This window comes from Phocoena phocoena, chromosome 2, assembly GCF_963924675.1.
Source record: "Phocoena phocoena chromosome 2, mPhoPho1.1, whole genome shotgun sequence".
In the NCBI taxonomy this organism is placed as follows: Eukaryota; Metazoa; Chordata; class Mammalia; order Artiodactyla; family Phocoenidae; genus Phocoena; species Phocoena phocoena.
In genome coordinates, this window is record NC_089220.1 from 157,168,782 (window position 1) to 157,190,451 (window position 21,670).

General features: G+C 47.7%; 1 protein-coding gene across 12 annotated transcripts in view; it reads left to right on the forward strand.

Annotated features, from left to right (window-relative positions):
* CELF2 (CUGBP Elav-like family member 2) overlaps nucleotides 1-21,670 on the forward strand; it is an 833,081-nt gene that overhangs the window by 770,149 nt on the left and 41,262 nt on the right. For all 12 annotated transcript variants that reach the window (XM_065900981.1, XM_065900945.1, XM_065900928.1 and 9 more), the window contains 2 exons: nucleotides 1,426-1,489; nucleotides 12,815-12,949. In XM_065900981.1, the coding sequence (XP_065757053.1) occupies nucleotides 1,426-1,489; nucleotides 12,815-12,949 (199 nt within the window). The remainder of the gene's footprint in view (nucleotides 1-1,425; nucleotides 1,490-12,814; nucleotides 12,950-21,670) is intronic.

Here is a 21,670-nt window from a genome sequence, read left to right on the forward strand (position 1 = left end):
GGGCTTCAGCAGTTGTGGCACGCGGGCTCAGTAGTTGTGGCCACAGGCTTAGTTGCTCCGCAGCATGTGGGATCTTCCTGGACCAGGGATCAAACCTGTGCCCACTGCACTGGCAGGCGGATTCTTAACTGTTGCGCCACCAGGGAAGGCCCACAGCTGTTCATGTTAATCCCCATAGGGATTACATTAATGATCGTAGCTAAGACAAGTTGAATCAGCCACCGATATTCCACTCTACGTGGTGCTTTTAAGTCAATTGCTAGATGCCCATTTCTGAGTCACATCCAGTTGTAGAGTTTCCTTCTTCTTAAGCTGAGGAGACCTACCATTACCTGGAGGCGTGGCAGTGCTCTCCGTTGGGTTTTGCAGCACTCCAAACAAATTCTGAGAGCTTATTTTTTAAATAGTGAATTCATCTGGTTCCTCCTAAGCTCACAGTACCATAGCAGTTTTTTAATAATAAATTTGGTGCATCTGTGCTTTTAGCATCCATGGACTTCTGAGTGTAGGAGATAACTCCACACTTGCCCCCAGGTACAAACTGCGGCTGTATTGACCAACCAAAAGGAGAATATCAATAAGCCTAGTCAAACAGTATAGCACCTAAGTTAACCTGTAATTCAGTTGCTGTGGACGAATAAAGGAGTGCTTTCGAACAGTGACCACATGCCTTTACCTTGTGGTACCCACCGTTTCTATATGGGGGATTAAATGTGTTTTTGGAAGCTCTAGGAACAAAATACAGAGACCTTTTCACCGCTGTCTTCATTTCTTTTTTAAAAGATGCTGATACATTTATAACGCGTAGCATCAACATACATAGCACCAGATACTTGTGAGTTTTGACAAGTAGTACGTTGCTCTCTGCCGACGGAGACCACCTTAAAATGGGTGACCGTTGTCTTGGTCATGAAGTCATGACAGTGACTCTGGCTGCAGATACATACACTTAGGTCTGTAGGGATTACAGTGATTTCTCTGTTAGCCCAAGAGTCAGTGAATCTGTACCTCTCTGATGAAGGTTGTAGGACACTGAGCTGTGAAGGAAAGCGGAGGAGACCTAGGGATGGACCGCGATTGACAGAGATGAGTTACGGGAACAACTAGGCTCCAGAGAGAGAGCATCAGTCACGCCATGTGGGTTCCCCTAGATTTAACACCTGGTTGTTAAAAAGTAAATTGATGAATTGTTTTAAGGCAGCTACGTTACTGAGCTTCCCCAGTGTCTGTGTTTTTTAATAGAGATTAGACATTAACATGGATTTATAGCCCCAACTCTCAGAACCTTCAGCCCATTAACAGGCAGCAGCAACCCTAAATGTAAAGGGAACCGGACGTGCCCTCAGTGGACTTGGGAAGTTCCCTTGACAGTACATTTCCAAGCTCCACTTCATTTCGACAGCACCTTTCTCTTTTCTTTTGCAGCTTCTACAGCAGGCCACCTCCTCCAGCAACCTGGGTGCGTTCAGTGGCATTCAGCAAATGGCTGGTAAGTCATGAAGCAAGCCTTGCCTTTTGACCGTGCTGTTGTCTGAATTTGGGATGGGTTCAGAAGCTGGGGAAAAGACGAACAAAGAGTAACTACCGGTCCTAGTTGCTTTCTGGCTTAGGTGTTAAAATTAGAGTCGGCTGCTCAGAAGCTGATCTTCTAACTCTGGCATCTCCAACAGTTATGAGAAAATTTGGGGGGCTGAGAATTCCTGCACAGTACCCTCCAGAGTTGTGTTTATTATTTTTTTTTAATGGGTTTGCTGGCTGGGGGATTTCCAACAAAATTCCTATATCCAGGGCAGCTGCCATGATTGACATCCCTCTAGAATTTTAATAATAGGCAGTCAATAAGAATGTTTTGACCTTCGTAATGAAAGTCAGGCTTGCACGCCTATCTCTGATACCGTTTGCAGTCCCTTGATAACCACAGACAATTAACAGGGTGCCTTTTTTTTTAACTTCAGAACCCCAGTTGACAGAATTGTGCATCAGAATCTTTTATGGGAAAGTAGAATCTTTGTTCTTGAGCAAAATCAAAGTGGGACTGGATTTGAAAGCCGGCTCATGAAGGATTGCTTTTTATTATGAGCTGTGTCAGTAGTAACTGAGGGGCAGTGATTAGTGAAAGGTCAGTCCTGCTGTGTCACCTTCCAGGCGCACATCCTAACCCACACCACGGGGCCAGGGAAGGCAGCCCGCACGATGAATCAGAGCACGGGTGCCAGGAACCTGCCGCAAGGAGCAGTGAGGAAGCTTCTTCCTTGCTTGATTCCGAAAAGATAGGGGAGCGCAGGCAAGGAGAACAGATTTTGGGCGTATTAGAATCGAGCACAGTTTGTTTTCATCAAGGACACCCTGAGTCAATGAAATGAACCCAGGATGTACAGAATAAAAGTTCTGATTTCCTTATTTGTCACTATGAAAACTCCTTTTTTCTTCTTTTTTTCTTCCCCCCTCCCACATGCATATCCTTGTGGGGTTTTTTTTCCTTGTTTCACTTTGAATGGATCTGGAGACACTTGGAATGAGCACACGCAGATTTCTGTTCCTGTATGTCCAGTTGTTGTCAGCCCAGCCTTTCGTGGTGGCCTCCAGGGTTAATGGTAACTTGTCTGATGGGACATACTCGCCTACAGTAAAAACAATGCTCAGTTACCCGTGGGGCTTTAAATCTGGTACCCCCAGCTTGTTCTATCGTAATAACACTTTTAGATTATTACGGGAAAAAAATACATGTTAAAATAATGAGTAGTGAAACCATTCAGCAGAACGTTGATGAATACGTTTGGGGAAGCTGGCCTTGGAGCTGAGCATCGCCTTGAACAGTTGATTTATTTTTAGTTCTGTGAAGGGGATTGGAGAGACAGAGCTAAAATATTCAGAGAGTCTTCTACGTTTTAAAAAGAGAAAACCTTCCAGATTGCAAGCTCTGAAAGAAATGCTGAGATGTGCTGCATTTTCCGCCAGTGCAAGATTTGGTTTTCTTCTAATCGAAGGGACCCACCCAGACCCAGAATTAGAGTCTTTCCTTAGAGGAAGCCTCAGGCTCTCCCGTTCCCACAGTTGAATTATGCAAAGAAGGTCACTGGGTCCTGAGGCTATCGCCAGGCATGTTTTCTCGGGTGGAAGGTGCGCCTTGTCACTCTTCATTAGACCACAGGCGCCCGTGGCTCGCCAGGTCAGGTCAGGATGGTAGCGTCTGCACGCCATGTGCTCACTTAAAAACGGAGGGTAGGGCTTCCCTGGTGGCGCAGTGGTTGAGCGTCCGCCTGCCAATGCAGGGGACACAGGTTCGTGCCCCGGTCCGGGAAGATCCCACATGCCGCGGAATGGCTGGGCCCGTGAGCCATGGCCGCTGAGCCTGCGCATCCGGAGCCTGTGCGCCGCAACAGTGAGAGGCCCACATACCGCAAAAAAAAAAAAAAAAAAAAAAAAACGGAGGGTATCTGGGAATCACCTGAGAAGGTGCGTGGGGCAGATGGCTGATTTAAAGGTGGTCTGTGAATGCGCTCGGCTCTCCAAAATACCCCTTTCTCGAACCTTTGGCATTAAATTCAGCACCGAGGCTGCCCAGGCTGTACATTCGAAGGCCGAGTGGCCCATTTTCCACCGTCACCTCGAGTAGTGAGGACCAAGGACACGGATGTCAGGGTTCCGTCTGCCTGGCCATTTCTATAACAAGTATCCTTCATTCTTGTGGAAAATCAGGTCTCATCATCCCAAGTGTTGGAAGCATCGTGGTTTGGGGTATTTTTTTCAACCAAGTGCTCTCGGCCCCCTTCTCTTTCATCTTCTCCCAAGAGTAGGGCTTAACTTTTGTCACCGCCAGTCACCTAAGCCAGTCTCAGAAAGTGGGTGGATCATAGAGGCCCCTTCTTGGAGGACGTTTCCCCAGAGCACCGACTTGTGGGAGGGGGGCCCCTCTTCCACGTTCCCCTGAAAACCCTCTCTTCCTTCCCTTCCTCCTTCACCTCTGAATCACTGATGCTGCGAGAGGGCGTGGCCTCAGCCCTCACTCCTCTAAGTGGCACTTGTGACTGTTTTTGCGTGGATGAGTAAGTAAATTTATAATTTGGCAGGTGCAAATTTATGTGTTGGATACAGTCCCAATGAAGCTTAAGTGAAATACCTGGTTTTTTCATTAAGAAATTTGACTTTAGCCCGATGTCTAAGCCACAGACCATTACACAACCGAACGACTGTATCTTCATGAATGAGTTGTCAGAGACTTGGGATCAGCGAGTTGGTACAGCGTCATACATGTTACACAGCCCGTGGTATTGACATACATGATGGAAGCAACATGAAGGAGCCCAAGAGGTGGTTCATCCCGAAGCACCCCTGGGTTTACGATGCTGGTAAGTTGAGTGAGATTGTGGCAGAGTGAGAGCGGGCACCTCCACAATGCAGATGCCACGTTCATGTCCTCCAGGGCCAGAGAATCAACTCCACGTGGAAAATTCGAGTACTGCAGCTGAGAGCACCATCACCAAAGAGTGAACTATCATCTCGGAAAACAAGAGCAGTGTGTTGTGAACAGCTCTCAGAACAGGACGGACGGTCTGTCCTTCAGGAAATTGAGGTGTCTCACTAGAGTCTAAAATGTCTCATTTGAATGAGTAAACATTTTCTGTTTGAGGAGAAAATAAAAGAAAGCTGGAAAAAAAAAAAAATTAGGAGGAGACAAGTTCCTAAGTACTTACATCAATAAAATTGAATGAGACATCAACTATACTTTTTTAAAAACAGAAAAACAAAAAAAGCCCACCATTTTCCTTTCAAACTGAAAATAACTTCAGGCCTGTTTTATGATTTTATAAAAGGGAACCTTTACTAAATCTGAAATTTAAAAAGCAGAAAATAGATTAGTAAGGATAAAATTTTTATAAGCTGACTGCTTTTATGTGCATCCTTCAAGGCGATTGATTTCACTTTCCCTCTCATAACTTCTGATAAAAATGTGTCCATTTCTCACTCAACTGTGGTATCCCATGAATTTCTGAAGTCTCAAAAACGTGGGGTCTGTGTTCAGGCCAAGGGTCTGGATTTTTCCTGAAGAAGAAGGAATTAAGGGGAAAGTGGCTTTCCGGTTTTTCACTTATTTATAACAACTGTCATCTCAAAAAAGCATCGTGTTAGCAAAACAAGGGCAGTATTGCACAAGTTTGTTTTTCACAGAGCTTCTTGAAATAATCATGGGGTTTATCCTCACAGCACAGCCAAGGACAAAACCACTACTTGTTACTACGTAACGGTTGGGAAAACGGAAGTACAAAAAGTTCGAATAAGTTCTGTGAGCTCATGGACCAGGAAATGGTATTATATGGATTAGGATACAGAATTCCCAAATATCATAACGCTTTATGAGATAGGGACCATTAGCATCCCGTTTTACAGGTGGGGCAACTGAGGCAGAGAGAAGTTCATTAACAGACTTGCCCAGAGTCACTAAGCTAATAAACGGCAGATCCACATTACAAACGGATCCAAACCCCGAGCTCCCTTTGGCCCCCGAGATGGTCACACAGCGCTCCGCGTCTCCACAAATCCAGGTATGTTCTGTCAGCATGAGCCTCGGTGACCTGTCTGCACAAACCGTTGAAGAGGCCAAATAACAAACAACTCTGAGCCATCGGTAAACAATGCAGGAGAACCCCAAAACTGCTCAAAAAGCAGCAATTGTGAGTCAGCCACAGGAAAACCTCCTCCTTTCGCTCCGGACAACATTCCACATTTATTAAGAGGGGGTTGTTTTTTTGTCAGGGGAAGTATTTTTCAAGGGTGAGGGGTTGTTAGTAAGAGATTACAGAGATTAAGAAGCGATGGCCAAAGAAGAGCATCTTGTGATAAACAAGGGGAAACTGCTTCGCTTGACTTCTGATAGCTGGTAGTAATTCGCTTCCAGAATATCTGGCCTAAGTTTCCAAAGTCACAGTGAAATCACAGAGGGCAAATATTTTCCCAAAACAACAACATCGCAACTACTTTACCTGCTGGAGATCCCCTCCCGGCAAAGGCGGGCTTGGAATGTCTGTGACGAGCGGAGAAGAGGGAAGAAGACTTCAGCAAAAACTGTGCATTGGAGGCCGAGAACCTCACGTCAGGGACACACTTGGGAGGTGTGCAAACTGGACCCACGAAGACCCCGAGTTCTTCCCACAGCCAAGCAGCCTCCTCAACCCACACTTCCTGCGAAAAGTGCTAACAGGCCTTCGGAGAATGTGCCATTACCACCCCCATCTGTCACTTTTTAACAGACCTGATTGGCAAGCGCTTGTAACAACTGACATCTGTTCTCGCTCACTGAAATGCAGATTTATGGTAATTGCTCCGAACAATAAGACAGAATTACCTCAGGTGAACATTAAATTAAATTTTCATGCTCTTCTCCTTATAAATAATTTTTTTTTAATCTTAAGTTTCAAGTAGGCATAATGTGTATCTGTTTGGTACATAATTTCGTCGTTTGGAGAAGGGTTTTCTTTTCCCGAGTAATGAGTGAAAAGTTGAAGCCCTGTATTCCCCCAATTTTTTTTTTTTTTTCTTTAGCCCCCTCCATCTCGGCACACTGTCGGATTTCCTAAAACTCGTCTAAGTGTTTTGCATTTCTCGTCCCCCAGATTGTTGCCCCTGGTTTGACGGGTGCCCATCCGAGCAGCGTGCTTTGTGAGGCTAAATGGGGGTGGTTTTCTTCTCAGAGAAGAGCTATTTGCCTAACCAGAATCAGCGTCACACACCCACACACACCCCACGCCTCCCGTCCGGTGCCCTTTCAGGATCCTCGTGTGGGAGGAGCCGTGATGAGATGGGCTGGTGGGTGGAAAAGTAGAGGCACTGTGGAAGGAACGGAGGAGGACGACAGGACAGGGTGTGCTCACAACAGAAACAGACGGAGTAACAACCAGAAATGTGAATTCAAAGTCAGCAGAGGCAGACACCCCCTTTCAGACAGCCTGGGGGGCCCAGGACTGGCCGGGCCCTGGTGGGTAACTCTGCCTGTCCAGGGGCTGAGTCTGCAGCAGCTGGAGGTCTGGAGAGACGGTGTTGTGGGTACCCGGAGAGCCTGGTACAGTTGAGGAGGTAGCGGATGAAGCTCGGGGTGTGTCCCCACGAAGCTTCCAAGCCGCTTTCCCAACGTGGGACAGACGCCTTTCCCAGCAGCAGCGAGGCCCCCAAGCCCCTTCCCTAAATGGGAGGGGAGGGGAGGGGAGGGGGGAGGGGAGATGTCCACACTACAGGTGAGGAGCTTCTGGCTCTGGGAACATCCGGGGCGGGAAGAGACAAAGCATCCGTCACGGAGGACGTGCGCTGCTGTCGGTGAAGAGTCCAGAGATTCTGCCCCACGAAAGTTGCCCAGGCTCTCACGGAACCCCAGATGCACCCCTGTGATGTGCCGATGTTAGCAGTGCTTAGAAGGCCCGGGAGTAGTGCAGGGGTGTCCTCCCTGGGACGGTTTCTTTCTGGGGGGATGGAATAGAGAATGGGCCTCACGCCTCCACCTGGCCGGACAGAAGGACACCGTGCAGGGAACAGGTGCCTCTGTGGCCCCATGGCCCACGTCCAGGCGCCCCGAGACCCACGGGAGGTGGGCAGGTGCACCTGTCGAGTCCCCAGGTGCGTGCTGCCCCCCAGTTTCCTAGCTCCAGCCTTGGCATGGGACCTGCCCTGGTGTCAGCCACCAGCTTACATGTTCTTGGAGAATCTCTAGTTGGTTTTGTTTTCTTTCGTTGGCTTGACTGTGTATACATCTTGGTTCTGAGGGGGAGAAAGAGCCATCTTCTTTCATCCTTTTTCTGCATTCTCTGCGCCATCACTCCCGAGCTCTGATCTCTTCTCGATTCCTCTTGTCGCCACCACCAACCCCAGGCCTCTTTGTTCGATGGTTTTCTACCAGGACTCACATGTGTCACTTTTAGGCTATCTAGAGGCATTGGAAGTCCTCCAGCTTCTTAGGATCTGCTGCCAAAAAAGTGCATCCATCATACACATGCTTTTTCATAAAACTTCAGGGAGCTCAGAGACACCCCCCCCATATCTCATCAGGGGAGAGCTCCAGTGAAGAGCCCCTGAGTTAAGTGACAAGCAGAAGGGAAGCTGCCACGTGACCTGCTCAGTGTTCAGAAGAGGGTGCGTGGGCCGGGGTCTGTAATGGCTCGATTCTGAGCATGGAGGGGAGAGGAAATGAGGGTAAGAAACTGAAGGGTTGATTGAGTTCAAGACAAGATCTAGCGCCTGGTTAGCTGGGTTCTCAGCTGCTGACGCAGATCACAGGTTCAGTTCCAGGCCCTCTGGGGCTCAGGTGCCCGGAAGCCAAGCAGGGGCACCATTGTACACGCATCCTTGCACCCTGGGCTCCTGCTAACCAGGACCCAGGCGTGCTCGCGCCAGGCAGCATCCCTCACCCACAGCCATTCTCTGCTGAGATTTCATCAGAAGGAGCGAGGCCCTGATGGGCAAGTGTCCGGAGCTGGTGGACGTTTACATCTGATGTCCCGGCCCCTTTCCTGTGAAGCCCTGTGTGCGTCACCCCTTCCCTCCTCCCACTGCCTCCCCATGCCCCCCCACGCTTCCCAGGTGGGAACCAAGAGGGACAGAGGCACAGGCGTGGGGAGGCTCGGGGGGCAGGGCAGGGCCGAGAACCAGCCTCCTGTCCCCAGGCCTCTGACCTCCCGTGTTCTCTGTGGCGCGTAGGACTGCGAGAGTGCCAACATCACGTGGGTTTGTTACAAATACTAACTAAGCCTGATTAGTGTGTCCGGCACGTGCTTTGTCTTTGGTGCCGTTATCCTCATGCCTGGGGGGTGATGCTGTTGTGACTGTTATCCAGCTGGTAAGAGTCTGCTCTGCCCTGGGAGTTGTTCTTTAGCGTCAAGTGTACGAAGCATTTACTCTCTTTACCCTCGAGGTCCGTTCAGTTTTACACCTACTTCACAGCCAAGAAATCCAAGAGGCAGACAGTTAATGGGCTCAAGGCCAGGGAGGCTGGCAGAGGGGAGGCCGAGCCCGATTGGAGCCCAGATGTCCTGGAGGCGGAGCCCGTGCTGCCTCCAGTAAACGGGGTCCTTGTCACTGTTGTCACCAGCAGGGGGAGCTGTGCCTTCCAGGCCCGAGGAACACAGGACAGGTCGAAGGGAGGAATGTCGGGGTCGGGGCTGGGAACAGGACTGCACCCAGAAAAGTGAGGAGGAGAGGAGGGGGGCCTCCCGGAGCCCGCACGGAGGGCCACGAAGGGACAGACTAGGAGGACGGCCCTGCCTCTTCAGCTCCGCAGCCGCCCGGCGCTCCCCTGTCCTCTTCTCATCCCTGTCAGACCAGAGACGCAAGAGGGAGGGGATATGGGGATATATGTATATGTACAGCTGACTCACTTGGTTATAAGGCAGAAACTAACACACCATTGTAAAGCGATTATACCCCAATAAGATGTTAAAAATAAAAAACACCAAAGACGCATGAGAATGAGCTTCTGGATCCAGGCCTGTTTCCAGAAATGGACTGGATTGTCCCCAGTCCCTGGTTCCCCTCCGTTCTGATCTCCAGCAGCCTCCTGGGGCGGGGAATGTCTTGTTCTCCCCACTTAATTCTGGGTGCGGGCCCCGGCTCTGGCCTGTCGCGGCCACGTGGTAACGGTTGGCTGGCTGGGCGGCACCTGTGGGTCCTCCTGCTGCTTCTCTCCATCTAACGCTCCCCCTCCCTCCCGTTCCCCCCCATTCCTTCAGATGCTGGGGTCACCACGGCCTCTCCTTCCCAGCTTCATCTCTGCTTCCTTTGGTCTGTTTTCTCCCCCTCAGTGCAGTGCGGTGGTTGGACAGAGTTGGCCCTGCCCGGTGTGGCACCCCAGAGCCCGGCCTTGGCAGTGGAGGCGGGGAGGGGCTGGGCGGGCAGCCCCTCAGGGGTGAGGGGTGGAAGGGGGCACACAGGGAGAGGACTGCGGGACAGAGAGCCCGAGTGTGGTCGGCGGGACTCCGGGACAGCACTGAGTGTCGTGGGTGAGATGAAGAAAACACACGGTCCTAATAAGTATTTGTAGAAGGGGTTAATTAACGGTTGAGGGAAACAGTCAATATTTGAAGCTGTTGTAGATACTAAAGAACTAAGAACAGAGAAAAACCTTGTTTGGGTCTGTAGAGAGTGCTCTTTTTTTTTTTTTCTTTTTTTTTATAAATTTATTTATTTTATTTTTGGCTGTGTTGGGTCTTCATTGCTGCGTGCGGGCTTTCTCTAGTTGCTGGTAGTGGGGGCTACTCTTCGTTGCGGTGCATGGGCTTCTCAGTGCGGTGGCTTCTCTCGTTGTGGAGCACGGGCTCTAGGCACGCAGGTTTCAGTAGTTGTGGCTCACGGGCTTTGTCGCTCCGCAGCATGTGGGATCTTCCCAGACCAGGGCTCGAACCCACGTCCCCTGCATTGGCAGGTGGATTCTTAACCACTGCCCCACCAGGGAAGTCCCACCACTGCTCTTTATAGCAGCGTGGGAACATTTCATGCTGTGTGTTGCCCGTTCATTCATCTTCCATGGATCCACAGTTCGGAACAGCGATGGGGGAGTTTACAGATAACATGCAGAAAGTGCGCGTTAGATACACACTGTCAGTCACCCTCCGAGGGAACGTGCCTCAGCCTCTGGGGGCTCTGTGAGGCTCTGACCCAGATGAGCGGGCTGAGCTCCTTCCAGCCCCAGAATCGGGCCGTGGCTCCGCCAGGCAGGCCAGAGCAGGTGCCCTGGGGGACCCTCCGGCCCAGGCCGAGGAGGGTGCTCAGCTGATCATTACCCGTTGCCAGATGTGCAGACTTTAATGTCGGTGCTAAACCCTCCTCTCGTCTGCACAGCCGTCTGTTGGTGACGGTGTCTGGTCGACTGCGTTACGTCCTTAGCACATTAGAGGGGCCGTGGCAGCCAGGCCGGTCCGTGCTGGTGCACCGCACACACACACACACACACACACACACACACACACACACCCGCCCAGCAGCATCACCCCAGGCACGGCCCCTGGTCACGCCAGCGTGAGTGTGCTCAGCCGCTTTCCGGGGCCGCCCCCTGGGTAGGGGCGGGAGGGGGAGGGTCCGATGGGGTCTGCACTCAAGCCCTGTTCCCCCAGCTCCGTTTTCCTCCAGCAAACCTGAAAAATAGGCCCTGGGCTTTTACCACTCCCAAGGGCTCATCAGAACCACCGTGTCTGACCCCTGATCTGAGGGGAGGAGAGAGCTTTGTTCCCAGTGTCCCCTGCTCGATGGAGCGGGGCCACGTTCACAGGATGCCCCCAATGCTTTGTCCTGCTTCTCAGCATCCCCAGGAACTACGTGGGTTTGAGAAACGGGTGCTGGCTTTTACCGTAAGCCACAGGACTGGGTGCCTCCTGCAAGAAGGTAGAGTATCATTTTGAGCAAAATGAGAACCCGTTTTGCAGCATGGACTTGGGGAACTCTTTTCTGAGTAGAAATAAGTCCTGACTGAAGCAGCCAGGACGGAGGAGCAGGGTAGGTGAGCCTGGCAGCCAGGCTCTGAGCCAAGCTGAGACGGGGCTCCACATGGTGGCCGGGGGCTTCGCAGCTGTGTTGCTAGAACATTGTCTTGCCCCTCCATCCACCGCCCCGTCCCCACCCGGCGCTGTTGTCAGACCACTGTCTCCGGTTATAGAGGTTATACTTGCTCAGCAGCCGTGTGTTGAGTACCCGGATTTGAGACATAAGAAGAAGGTAAAATTAAGCCGATGACTTAACTCCCATATCTTTCTGTGTAAAATTCCTCTGTATGAGGAGAGGACCATTGTTTCCTGCTTCTTGAATGTACGTGGGGGTAAAGGGAATCATGGAAGAAGACTTTGTGCAGAGAACCTGTGTATTGAGAAACAGAAGGAGGGGGAGAAAAGATACTAAAAGTGTACACGGCACAGGCTCCAGGCCCGAGCCCCCCAGGGCCTGCCAGCACCCCCGTGACGGATCAGCCCCAGACCTCTCAGCTGAGTTTCCTTTCTCTCTGCTGTTCACTTCTTAATTTTCGTTAGCCCTCGATTCATTCTAGTTAAAAAGTAGATCCTCTTTCAGATACAAATACGTTTAAGATGCAGACACAAACATTTTACAAATAAAGATATAATGGCACTGCCACTTTTTTTCATTCTTTGATTCAGCAAATATTATTTGAGTTCCTGCCATGGACGTGATTTCAAGTTCACATTCAAAATAAACCTGGAGAGAGAAGTTCAGGGTCGATAATAAAATAGTAACAGCAACAATAGTTGCTAACATTTATTGGGGGCTTACATCATGCCAGTTATTATGCTGGGTAATTTTCATTCATCGAGTTATTTAATCTGCACAACCACCATGTGAGGGAAGGTACAGTAACTGTTACCACTGACTCAGGAAACAGAGAGGTTAAGAAATTTGTGCAGAGTCACACAGCTAATAGAGCCAGGAAACTGAATCAGTGCAGCTTCAGAGCAATAAAACATCATTTCTTCTGTAATACCTCATACGTGTACCTGTCGAGTTTAGGGATGGAGAGTTTCCCCTGAAACTCCAGCTGTCCGAGCCCGGATCTCACAGTTTCTGACAGCCACGAGGGGGAAGGCCCTGCCGTCCATGGTCCACGCAGAAACCCGTTGCCTATCTTTTAGGATGACCTGCGCAGCCTGGGAGGAGGCGTTAGGAAGAGGGTGCTGGGTTGGCACAGGCTGCGTGGTGACACACGAGTCCCCAGGGCAGCTGGGGCGAGTGTGCCATCCCGGAGCTCTCTGCCCGTGTCCCCTGCCCTCTCTTTTTGGAAACGGGTGAAGTGGGCCTATTGCTGACGTTGCCTCTCTCTTCCCCCACCCCGCAGGCATGAATGCTTTACAGTTACAGAACCTGGCGACGCTGGCGGCGGCTGCAGCCGCGGCCCAGACCTCAGCCACTACCACCAATGCAAATCCTCTCTCCACCACGAGCAGCGCCCTAGGAGCCCTCACCAGTCCCGGTAAGGGGTCATCCTGCCTCTGGGAGACGGGACACAGGGCTCAGTGCCAAGCGCAGGGTGGACGCGTTCAGACCGAGCCGGACACCAGGCTTAATTACCTCTTTAATTTCCTTTTCAGTTTGCCTGTTCTTAATTTATTTTTTTGTCGTTGAAGTATAGTTAATTTACAGTGTTAATGTCTGCTGTACAGCAAAGTGACTCAGTTATACACATACATGCATTCTTTTTTATATTCTTTTCCATTATGGTTTATCCCAGGCTATTGAGTGTAGTTGCCTGTGCTGTCCGGTAGGAGGACCTTGTTGCTTATCCATTCTGTATATAATAGTTGGCATTTGCTAATCCCAAACTCCCAGTCCATTCCTCCCCAGATCCCCCATTGGCAACCACAAGTCTGTTCTCTATATCTGTGAGTCTGTTTCATAGATAGGTTCATTTGTGTCATATTTTAGATTCTACGTATAGGTGATATCATGCATATTTGTCTTTCTCTGTCTGACTTACTTCGCTTAGATAGATAATGTCTGGGTCCATACATGTTGCTGCAAATGGCATTATTTCGTCCTTTTTGATGGCTGAGTAATATTCCATTGTATGTATGTGCCACATCTTCTTTATCCATTCCTATGTTGATGGACATTTAGGTTGTTTCCATGTCTTGGCTATTGTAAATAGTGCTGCTGTGAACATAGGGGTGCACGTATCTTTTAAAGAAACAAAGTTTGAGCGTGTGTTTTTATCCTCCAAGGATAAAATGAGAAAAAAGGTTTTGCGAGGGAGTCTACCCTGGTATTGATTCTCGCACATTCATTTTGTTTGAAAAATGTGCTGTCGCTTCAGTCCTCGTGAGGTTTCCCCAAGATGAGGAAGTCTCTCAGGAATGCTCTTTTCTCCTGTTTTTTTTGTTGTTGTTGTTGTGTTTTTGGTTTTGGTTTAGCAATTTAAGAATTCTCTGTTAAATCTCAAAATCTCGAATCATCTTCGTCATGATATTTCACACCAGCTCCATCCTTTACATTTGATTTTCAACACCGTGGCCTAGAGGGGACCATCTTTGTTGTTCCTTCGTGGTCCCATTCTGGGCCGTGTCATTTAAAGTGTTTTCCCCGCCCCACCCCCCACCTTAGAAATTCTGTTGCCTTATTCAAAGGCAGATGCTGTTTTCGTTTTCATAGGAGCCAGACCTAATGTGGTTGCTTAGACACTGGGATTTGTTTTTTAAGAAGCGTTTAGCTGGTTTGCCTTCCTCTCTGTGTTTTCTGGGCCTTGATGGATGATCTCACCTTCTCCTCTGGTACGTGGAGGAGTTGGCCTGAACAACGTACAAGCCCCCTCCTAACTGGAACCCCCAGGGCCCTCTGTCGGCTGCTCCCAAAAGATGAGCTAACTGTCCAACACGCTTTTATGTCATAGTGTGGAGATTTCTTTCAGAAAAATGGAGAAGGAAAGCTACAGCACCTGGCGGACCAGCTTTGTTAAGGCTTCCAACTTCAGGGAGCAGTGAAGCTGCCACAGCCCTTGTTTTGTTTACAAAACATTGTGTTTCTAACACATTTCCTTCTGAGTACAGTTTTGAGGGAGAAACCTAAGAGATGTTTAGGAGAGGCTGGAAGTTGTATCCTCCACCTCATCTCAAAGCAACAGCACATGGGACGTTGCCTTCATTCTTGAAATGTCTTCAAAAACGTACCATGACTATATGTGGGCCTCATTTCGTACAACAGATAATATTCCTGAGACATCAGCGTTGTCGTTTTTTTCAAGAGATTAAGTTATAACTCTAATGCAAAACATAAACTGGTTATTTAAATCCTTTTTAAGACATACACATTTTTTGTTTGTTTGTTTTTTTGTTTTTTTTTTTTTGTTTTGTTGCGGTACGCGGGCCTCTCACTGTTGTGGCCTCTCCCGTTGCGGAGCACAGGCTCCGGACGCGCAGGCTCAGCGGCCATGGCTCACGGGCCCAGCCGCTCCGCGGCATGTGGGATCTTCCCGGACTGGGGCACGACCCTGCGTCCCCTGCATCGGCAGGCGGACTCTCAACCACTGCGCCACCAGGGAAGCCCGGGACATACACATTTTTGACATGGTATATTCCCGCTTATGAAAATGATAGTGATTTTTTTCTTAAAAACAAATTAAATATTTGATCTTGCTAATGTATCTGTTTTAGAAATCAGCTTGAAAAGTGTTTTAAATGAGAATTATCGTCTCCCTGTGAGGACTGTGAAAAGATGACATTAAACCAGCACAGACTCCGTACACCTGAAACTAACACAACATTGTAAATCAACTCTACTCCAATAAAAATTTAAAAACAGCACAGAGCATTGTACATGCATTTTATACATTTATATGTGGATCTTTAGTCAGCAGCTGGTATTTTTAACTATATTTTGTTCGGAGTGAAACAACTAAACATCCCTCAAAATCCGAATGCTTTAATTGTTCATATGAAAAGGAAGAAGATTGGCTTTTTTTTTTAAAGAGAAAGCAATATTGACTTTATTTTGGCAAAAGTCAATGATTGTAATGTTTCCAACCTTGGCTTTCAGCCTTGACTCCCTTGCATTTAGAGTAATCAGCAGAAACTCACCACATGGTTGGTAACAAGGTGGAGAAAAAAGAAAACTCTTTTTTCTGTGAAGACTTTTCCTTATATGGCGAGGAGCCAGAGTCCACCGTTTGGCCCGTCAGCCCTTAAAGAGTTTACTATTGTAGTTAACACTGAAATTATTCTGCTGTTCCAGAAGTGACCATTCTCGTGATGGACATTTGGGTTAAGGGTATGTGGCCTGTTGTTTGCTTGGCAAGGTTCATTCGACTTTACGAAGATATATTCTTCCTTTGTGATATCTGGGCATATATATGTGCCCAGGACATTCCAGAGAATCAGAATTGATAACTCGAACGTCTTGTTCTTCTTTAAGAAGGCTCGTGGGTTTAAGAAGCCAAGTGCAAAAGTGTCTGCCAGCTGATCAGTGTCGATATTATAATTGACAGTTAGTGCTTTGAGCGTCTGTATAGCCTTAGGCGCTGGCCTGGGTGCTGGGGACCCAGCAGTGAAAGGATATGTACACTCCCCGCCCCCGGGAGTCTCCCCGTCTGTTAGGGGAACTCGGACAATGTGCAGTCGTGTGTGCCAGGCAAGCGCTGTGAGCAGAGAGACCGGGCAGGATGAGATGGAGAGTGCAAAGGGTTGAAGAAGCCTTGCCCCCTCTGGAAAGGTGGCGTTTGAGCAGAAACCTGAGGAAAGTGAAGGAAGCACGTAGATAATCCAGAGAAAGGGTGTCCAGGCAGAGGACAGAGCAAGTACAGGCTGTGAGGCAGGAGGAGGCCTGGCACGATCACAGCCTCACGTGGAAGGCGTGGTGCTGAGCAGGGGTGGAGGGAGAGGTGAGAGGTGAAGGGTGAGGGGTAAGAGAGAAGGTCCATGTACATGGATCCATTCCATCCAGTATGGTCAGGAGCACAAATACTTAGTGACCTTCTTAAAATGCAGGGTACTCAAAAGCCTAAGAAGATAGCCAGAATATTTAAGGAACTTGAAACATATCTGACCATTTTCAGCTTCTTCCTGAGACCTGAATGAAAGGGAAAATGTGTCCTGAGATGCATTTTCTTTCTTCCCACCTCAGCCAAGCGTCCTTCCCTCTGCTCTTAACGTGGTGTCCGGCCCTTCCGGAAATTCTGCCAACAGAGGTGTCAGGGAGAGTGGTTTTTCTCTTCTCTGTTGAGGAATGCTTTGCATAAGAGCTGAAAGTATTTCATTAGAATGCTGAAGTGTAGCAGCAGAAACGATTTAAATCTACGTTTCAATTATTTTTCTTAAGTGTAACTAAAAAAAATCTGGCATTTAAGTGCAAGTAAATTATTTGTCTAATTTCCACCAGGGACTCTTTCAAAGTCACAGGAAAGGTGGTTAGTAAGAATTCATGACTCTCCACTTCATCAGAGCAATTTCCCAGGAAATAAAAGGGAAAGAAAGCTGGTCCCAAGGCCAATATGATTTTTTATTTTCTAAATAATGAAAAACAGGGCTTCCAGTTGAACCGTGAACCAGTCCGTTCAAACTGTAAAGTGAATCAAAGCTTCAGCCCACCCTCCTGCACAGGCCTTGTTTTTAAAGATAGATGTCTCTTATGCTTCAGACAAATCCATCTAGAAAGTAAAGGGACAACTCAGTCCTCAAAACTATTAATTTTTTTAATAATTGTAAATTTATCATTTCTGTTTTGCATACCCAGGAACAAGCTCCCTACAGCATCATTATAAATGATTTTAAACGGTCTGTGCTTTAAGACATTAAAAAATTAAGCATTAATTTAAAAAAAAATCCCCTTCAGCAATAAATAGGTTTCTTTGTCTCCTGGCTTTGAAATAAACATTAAAATCATCTCAGTCATTTTGGTGATGAAATGATTCAACCTTTGAGAACATTTCTCAAAGAAAGCAGAGTTAAAAATTAAAACATAAAAAAAGAAAAATCATCTCAGTTGCCCATGGTTAGAATAAGTGTTTCTTCCAATTATCAGATGGTAGGGAATTAAGTTAGAAATTAAATCATGAAAAAATAAAAACCAGGTAAATGCATGTTATATGCCTTTAATGAGTTTCTCTGAGGTCTTTTGAAGCCTAATTTAATCGTGTTTCTTGTCTTTCATTTTGATATGATAATTTTTCCTTTGTTTACTTCAGTCTCCTATTTAGTTAATTCGTGGGTCATTTCTTCTTACCCGATTTTCAACCTGTTTTTGAGGCATGAGTCTCGATATTGGTATAAAGAGGCAAATTGTCTGTAAGGCATGTGGCTAGGTCTTAAAGAGAGATAACATCTGTCTTCTACCCAGCTTGTAGACTTGTTGCCTTTGCCTGGTAATTTTGAGAACTTGCGCCAAGAGGGTTATCATTACCACACGCGAACATTTCTCTGGCATTTCCTGTCTGAAACATACTGTTGTATTCATGTACCACATTATTCCACTGACCTTCTGTTTTCTTTCTTTTTTTTTTTATAAAAGGATGTTTTAAAATTCTCCAAATGCTTCTGTAAGTGCACTCAGTCAAGTGAACACTTCAGGATAATAGATAATTTCTGTCGACAGTGGAAGGCATTTTAAAATGCTAGGGAGCATTTTTCCATTCCTACCATTGGCTTTTCACATAGTTTTCACTCTGAAGTCTAGGCAGTATTTTTTCCCATCTTCAAGACACGGCCCGCCTCCTTGCAGGCTGTGAAGCTTCCTGTGGACTCTTTGAGGGGAACAGAGACTGGGGGTGTTTCCGTGGGATTCAGACCTTTACCGGGCTCCTCACATAAGGAGGGCCAGCAAGTGGGCCCCTCCATTGTCACCCACCGCTATCACCAGGCTGGCTGAGCTTTGGGGACCCGGAAGTTATCCTCCGAGTCATCCCAGAGCCCTTCAGTGTTATGAGAGGTTTTGTCCCCCCACTAAGTGTCACACAAGAACTCGCATCATGGGAAGAGATGGATTCACAGGCAGACCTAGCCCACATTCTGGAGCCTTCTGCTAGGCTGGGCAAGTCCATGAAAATGAGTTTGGGCCTGCACTGCCCTGTCCAAGCCGTCACATGCGGGGGCAGTAGTATCACGCTGGAGTCTGATGGGGCCAGGAGAGAGGCACAGACAGAGGGCGCTGGGGGAGGCCATCTCCCCAGGCTGCCGAGTGATGCCACGACCTCGGGGAGTCTGAAGCCAACCTTCTTCCAGAAACCTGTTGTTCCCACCGCCTCTCATCCCCATTGAGACACCCTCCGCCTCTCACTGACCCAGGCTCAAGCCGGTGAAGTGACCTTTGCAGCCAGCCTCTGGTTCACTGTCATCCCATCAGTCACCGTGTCCAGTCGGTTCTCTCTCTGAAACATCTTTTTTCCTCTCCCATTGACTCCCCCCCGGGTGTAGCTCCTTTTGTCCCATTAGTGCCGCCACCAGCTCCATCTTGCACACTTAACAAAGCCAACAGCTCGGTTCAGACACTTTCACGCGGTTCACTGTGGTCTCAGCTAGAGCAGGACAAACTCCTTAGCATGGCCTTCAGGGAGCTCCCTGACCTGCCTCCATCCTTTCTCCCCAGAACTGCTGCGGCCCCCCAGCCCCCAGCAGTCTACCCTCCAGCAACATTGGGATTCTTCCTCCCCGAAACACACTGTCGGCCTTCTTGCCTTTGTTAAACCTACTGGCTGCTCTGCCTTGAATATCTTCTCTCCAATTTCCTCCTGTGAAAACCTCCTACATCACTCCTTTATTACAGTGTCAATGGTTGGGAAGATTCATGAGTAGGTCCAAAATCGGTGTTTTTAACGCACATTATAAAAAGTATAGTTTATACTGCTTTCCATAGATTAAGCAGCAGTTAAAAAAAAAAAAAGGTTTCTAGTAATTAATAAAAATTGCTTTTAGTAGTCTCATACTTCTCTCTTAAGAATCAGTGCAAATGTCATCTCCACCATGAAGCCTTCCGGAAAGAATTAATTGCTTCCACAATGTATTTCTAATATAAATACGTACCTCATTCTAAACCTGGGTCACATGCAGGCTCCTTGGTAAGGAGCTGTATTAGAAGCTCCCTGAGGGCGGATTGGAGGGAAAGAGGAACCGTTGAGCCGGGAAGCAATGGTCCATCAGTGCCTCAAGTCTGCCCTCCTGTACTGTCAAAGGACGTTCCTTCTTCTAAAACACTTATTTCCTTCGCAGGCTGGTTGTTGGGGCACTTGTCTCTCTACCTTCTAGATAGTAAGTCCTGTAAAGTAGGCACGGTTTCTTTACTCGTAACCCCTCTTGCACTTGGAACAGTGTGTCATGCATACTTCAAGTGTTACTTCAGTTGAACAGCAAGTAGAAATGCTCAAAGAGAAAGGTTTGAAAGCCGCGTGTTCCGTCTAGCTCAGCGCACACGTCCCTAAGGACCCTGAGTCTGTCGTGGTGACGTGTGGCGTAGTCCGCGCCCCTGCCAGGTGGATGTTCAGGTCTGACAGGTTTCTGAAGAATGAAGCAATACCAGTGCACATTAGAACAAGGTCATAGAAAGCAGGGTTTTTATTCCAATAATTTTACGAAGATTGGCTTTCAAAACATTCTGATGTCGTGATATAGAATAAGTAAGAGTCTCAGGTCAGATAAAGGGATTTCACTTGAAAAGAACCATCTCCTCTGATGTGGGCTTTTGAAAGACCACCCTCAAACGCGCTCTTAATTCCGTGTGCTTCGCCAACCGCCCTCAGGTGGGCCTCCACAGGGTCCATGAAGCAGGGTCCCATTTAACTTTGGGGGTATTTTTTTCCTGTGCTGCTCTTCAGCGTGTTATTAATTCAGGGATCCATTCTTCATTTGGAAATTACCTGGGTCTCTTACCTGCCCACATTTCCCCTTAGGCCTGTCTTTGCTCATTGCTTATTATCAAGCAAGTGAATCTCAGGCAGTCGAGTTTTCCCCTTTGTTAGCTACACATTAAAGTGTCGTCATCAAGCAGAAAGCAAGTTGTTTTTTAAAATCAGCTCTTTACTTGCGGGGTTGAATCCGTCAAACAGCCTTACATCCTCATTGCTACAGAAAGAGAATGGACATTCCATTTTTTGCTTGTTTTTTGTAGGTTTCATCCTTTTGTACTTTTTTTTTCCTAGAAGGTTTCCACATGTTAACTTGTTCTCGACATTATGGGGCTCGTTTTATTTTCAGCATTGCTAATGGGATTGAACATTATGTAAAATGTTCCATAAATAAAATGTCACTAGAGTGACTATAATTTCCTGATATCTTCTTTTCATTCAGTCAAGAAATATGTATTGAGCATCTACTATGTACCTGGAACGATTCCAGGCATTTGAAACACCAGTGGACAAAGCTGACCAAACCCCTGCCCTCATGTCGTTTATATTTTAGCATTAGCTTTTTAAAAGACGTATTGACTAAATTCCCACTGTGGTAAAAGGATTTGGTTATTAGTCTTTAAATACAAACGATTGCTTCTACACCCTTTAAAAATAACTTTTCATGACCAACTTTTTTGTATACCTTAAGCTGAAATTTTGTGAATTAGACCAAGGTGGGGAAAGGAGAGATCTTTCTCTACTTTCTCCCTCTTCTGTAACCTGTACCATTTTTCTATACACTTAATGCAACGAAGAGCTCTGAGAATAGTATTCACCGTTAGATTAGATTTGCTAAGTGACAAAACCAGAAAAAAGAGGAAGGTGTCCTTGGCACTTCTGCTCCGTGCTTCTCAACAGAGGCATTTCATGAAAAGCAAATATTTCAGAAGTCCTTAGGCCTTTAACACATAATCACTGGGAGTGGTCCATCTTTCCAGTAAATGCTTCTCTCTTTGGCATTCATCATTCTGCTTCTAGGGTTTAAAAAAGAAAAAGCATGCAAAACCTCCCAACTGGAGTTTTGACGGCCCCTGCATATGCTGGGCGTTTTGATGTGGAATTACCTTTAAATTTCCCTTACCGTCAAGGAAATGAGAAGTCTGTTGGTCCAAATAGCAGAACCGCAGCTCACTGTCTCATTCATTCGTTTCCTGAGCTGCCAGAGTCATCTCAGCGCCTGCCATCAGAACAGCTTCGCACGGTGGCCGGGCTGCCCTGCGCAGTCGATGAGATGCCCCTGCCATGGCGCAGTCTCTTAATAGTCCTGAGCTAATTTAAAGCTTAACTAAAGCTGCCCCGCCGAGTGGGTGACGATAACGTATGGTCCTCCCC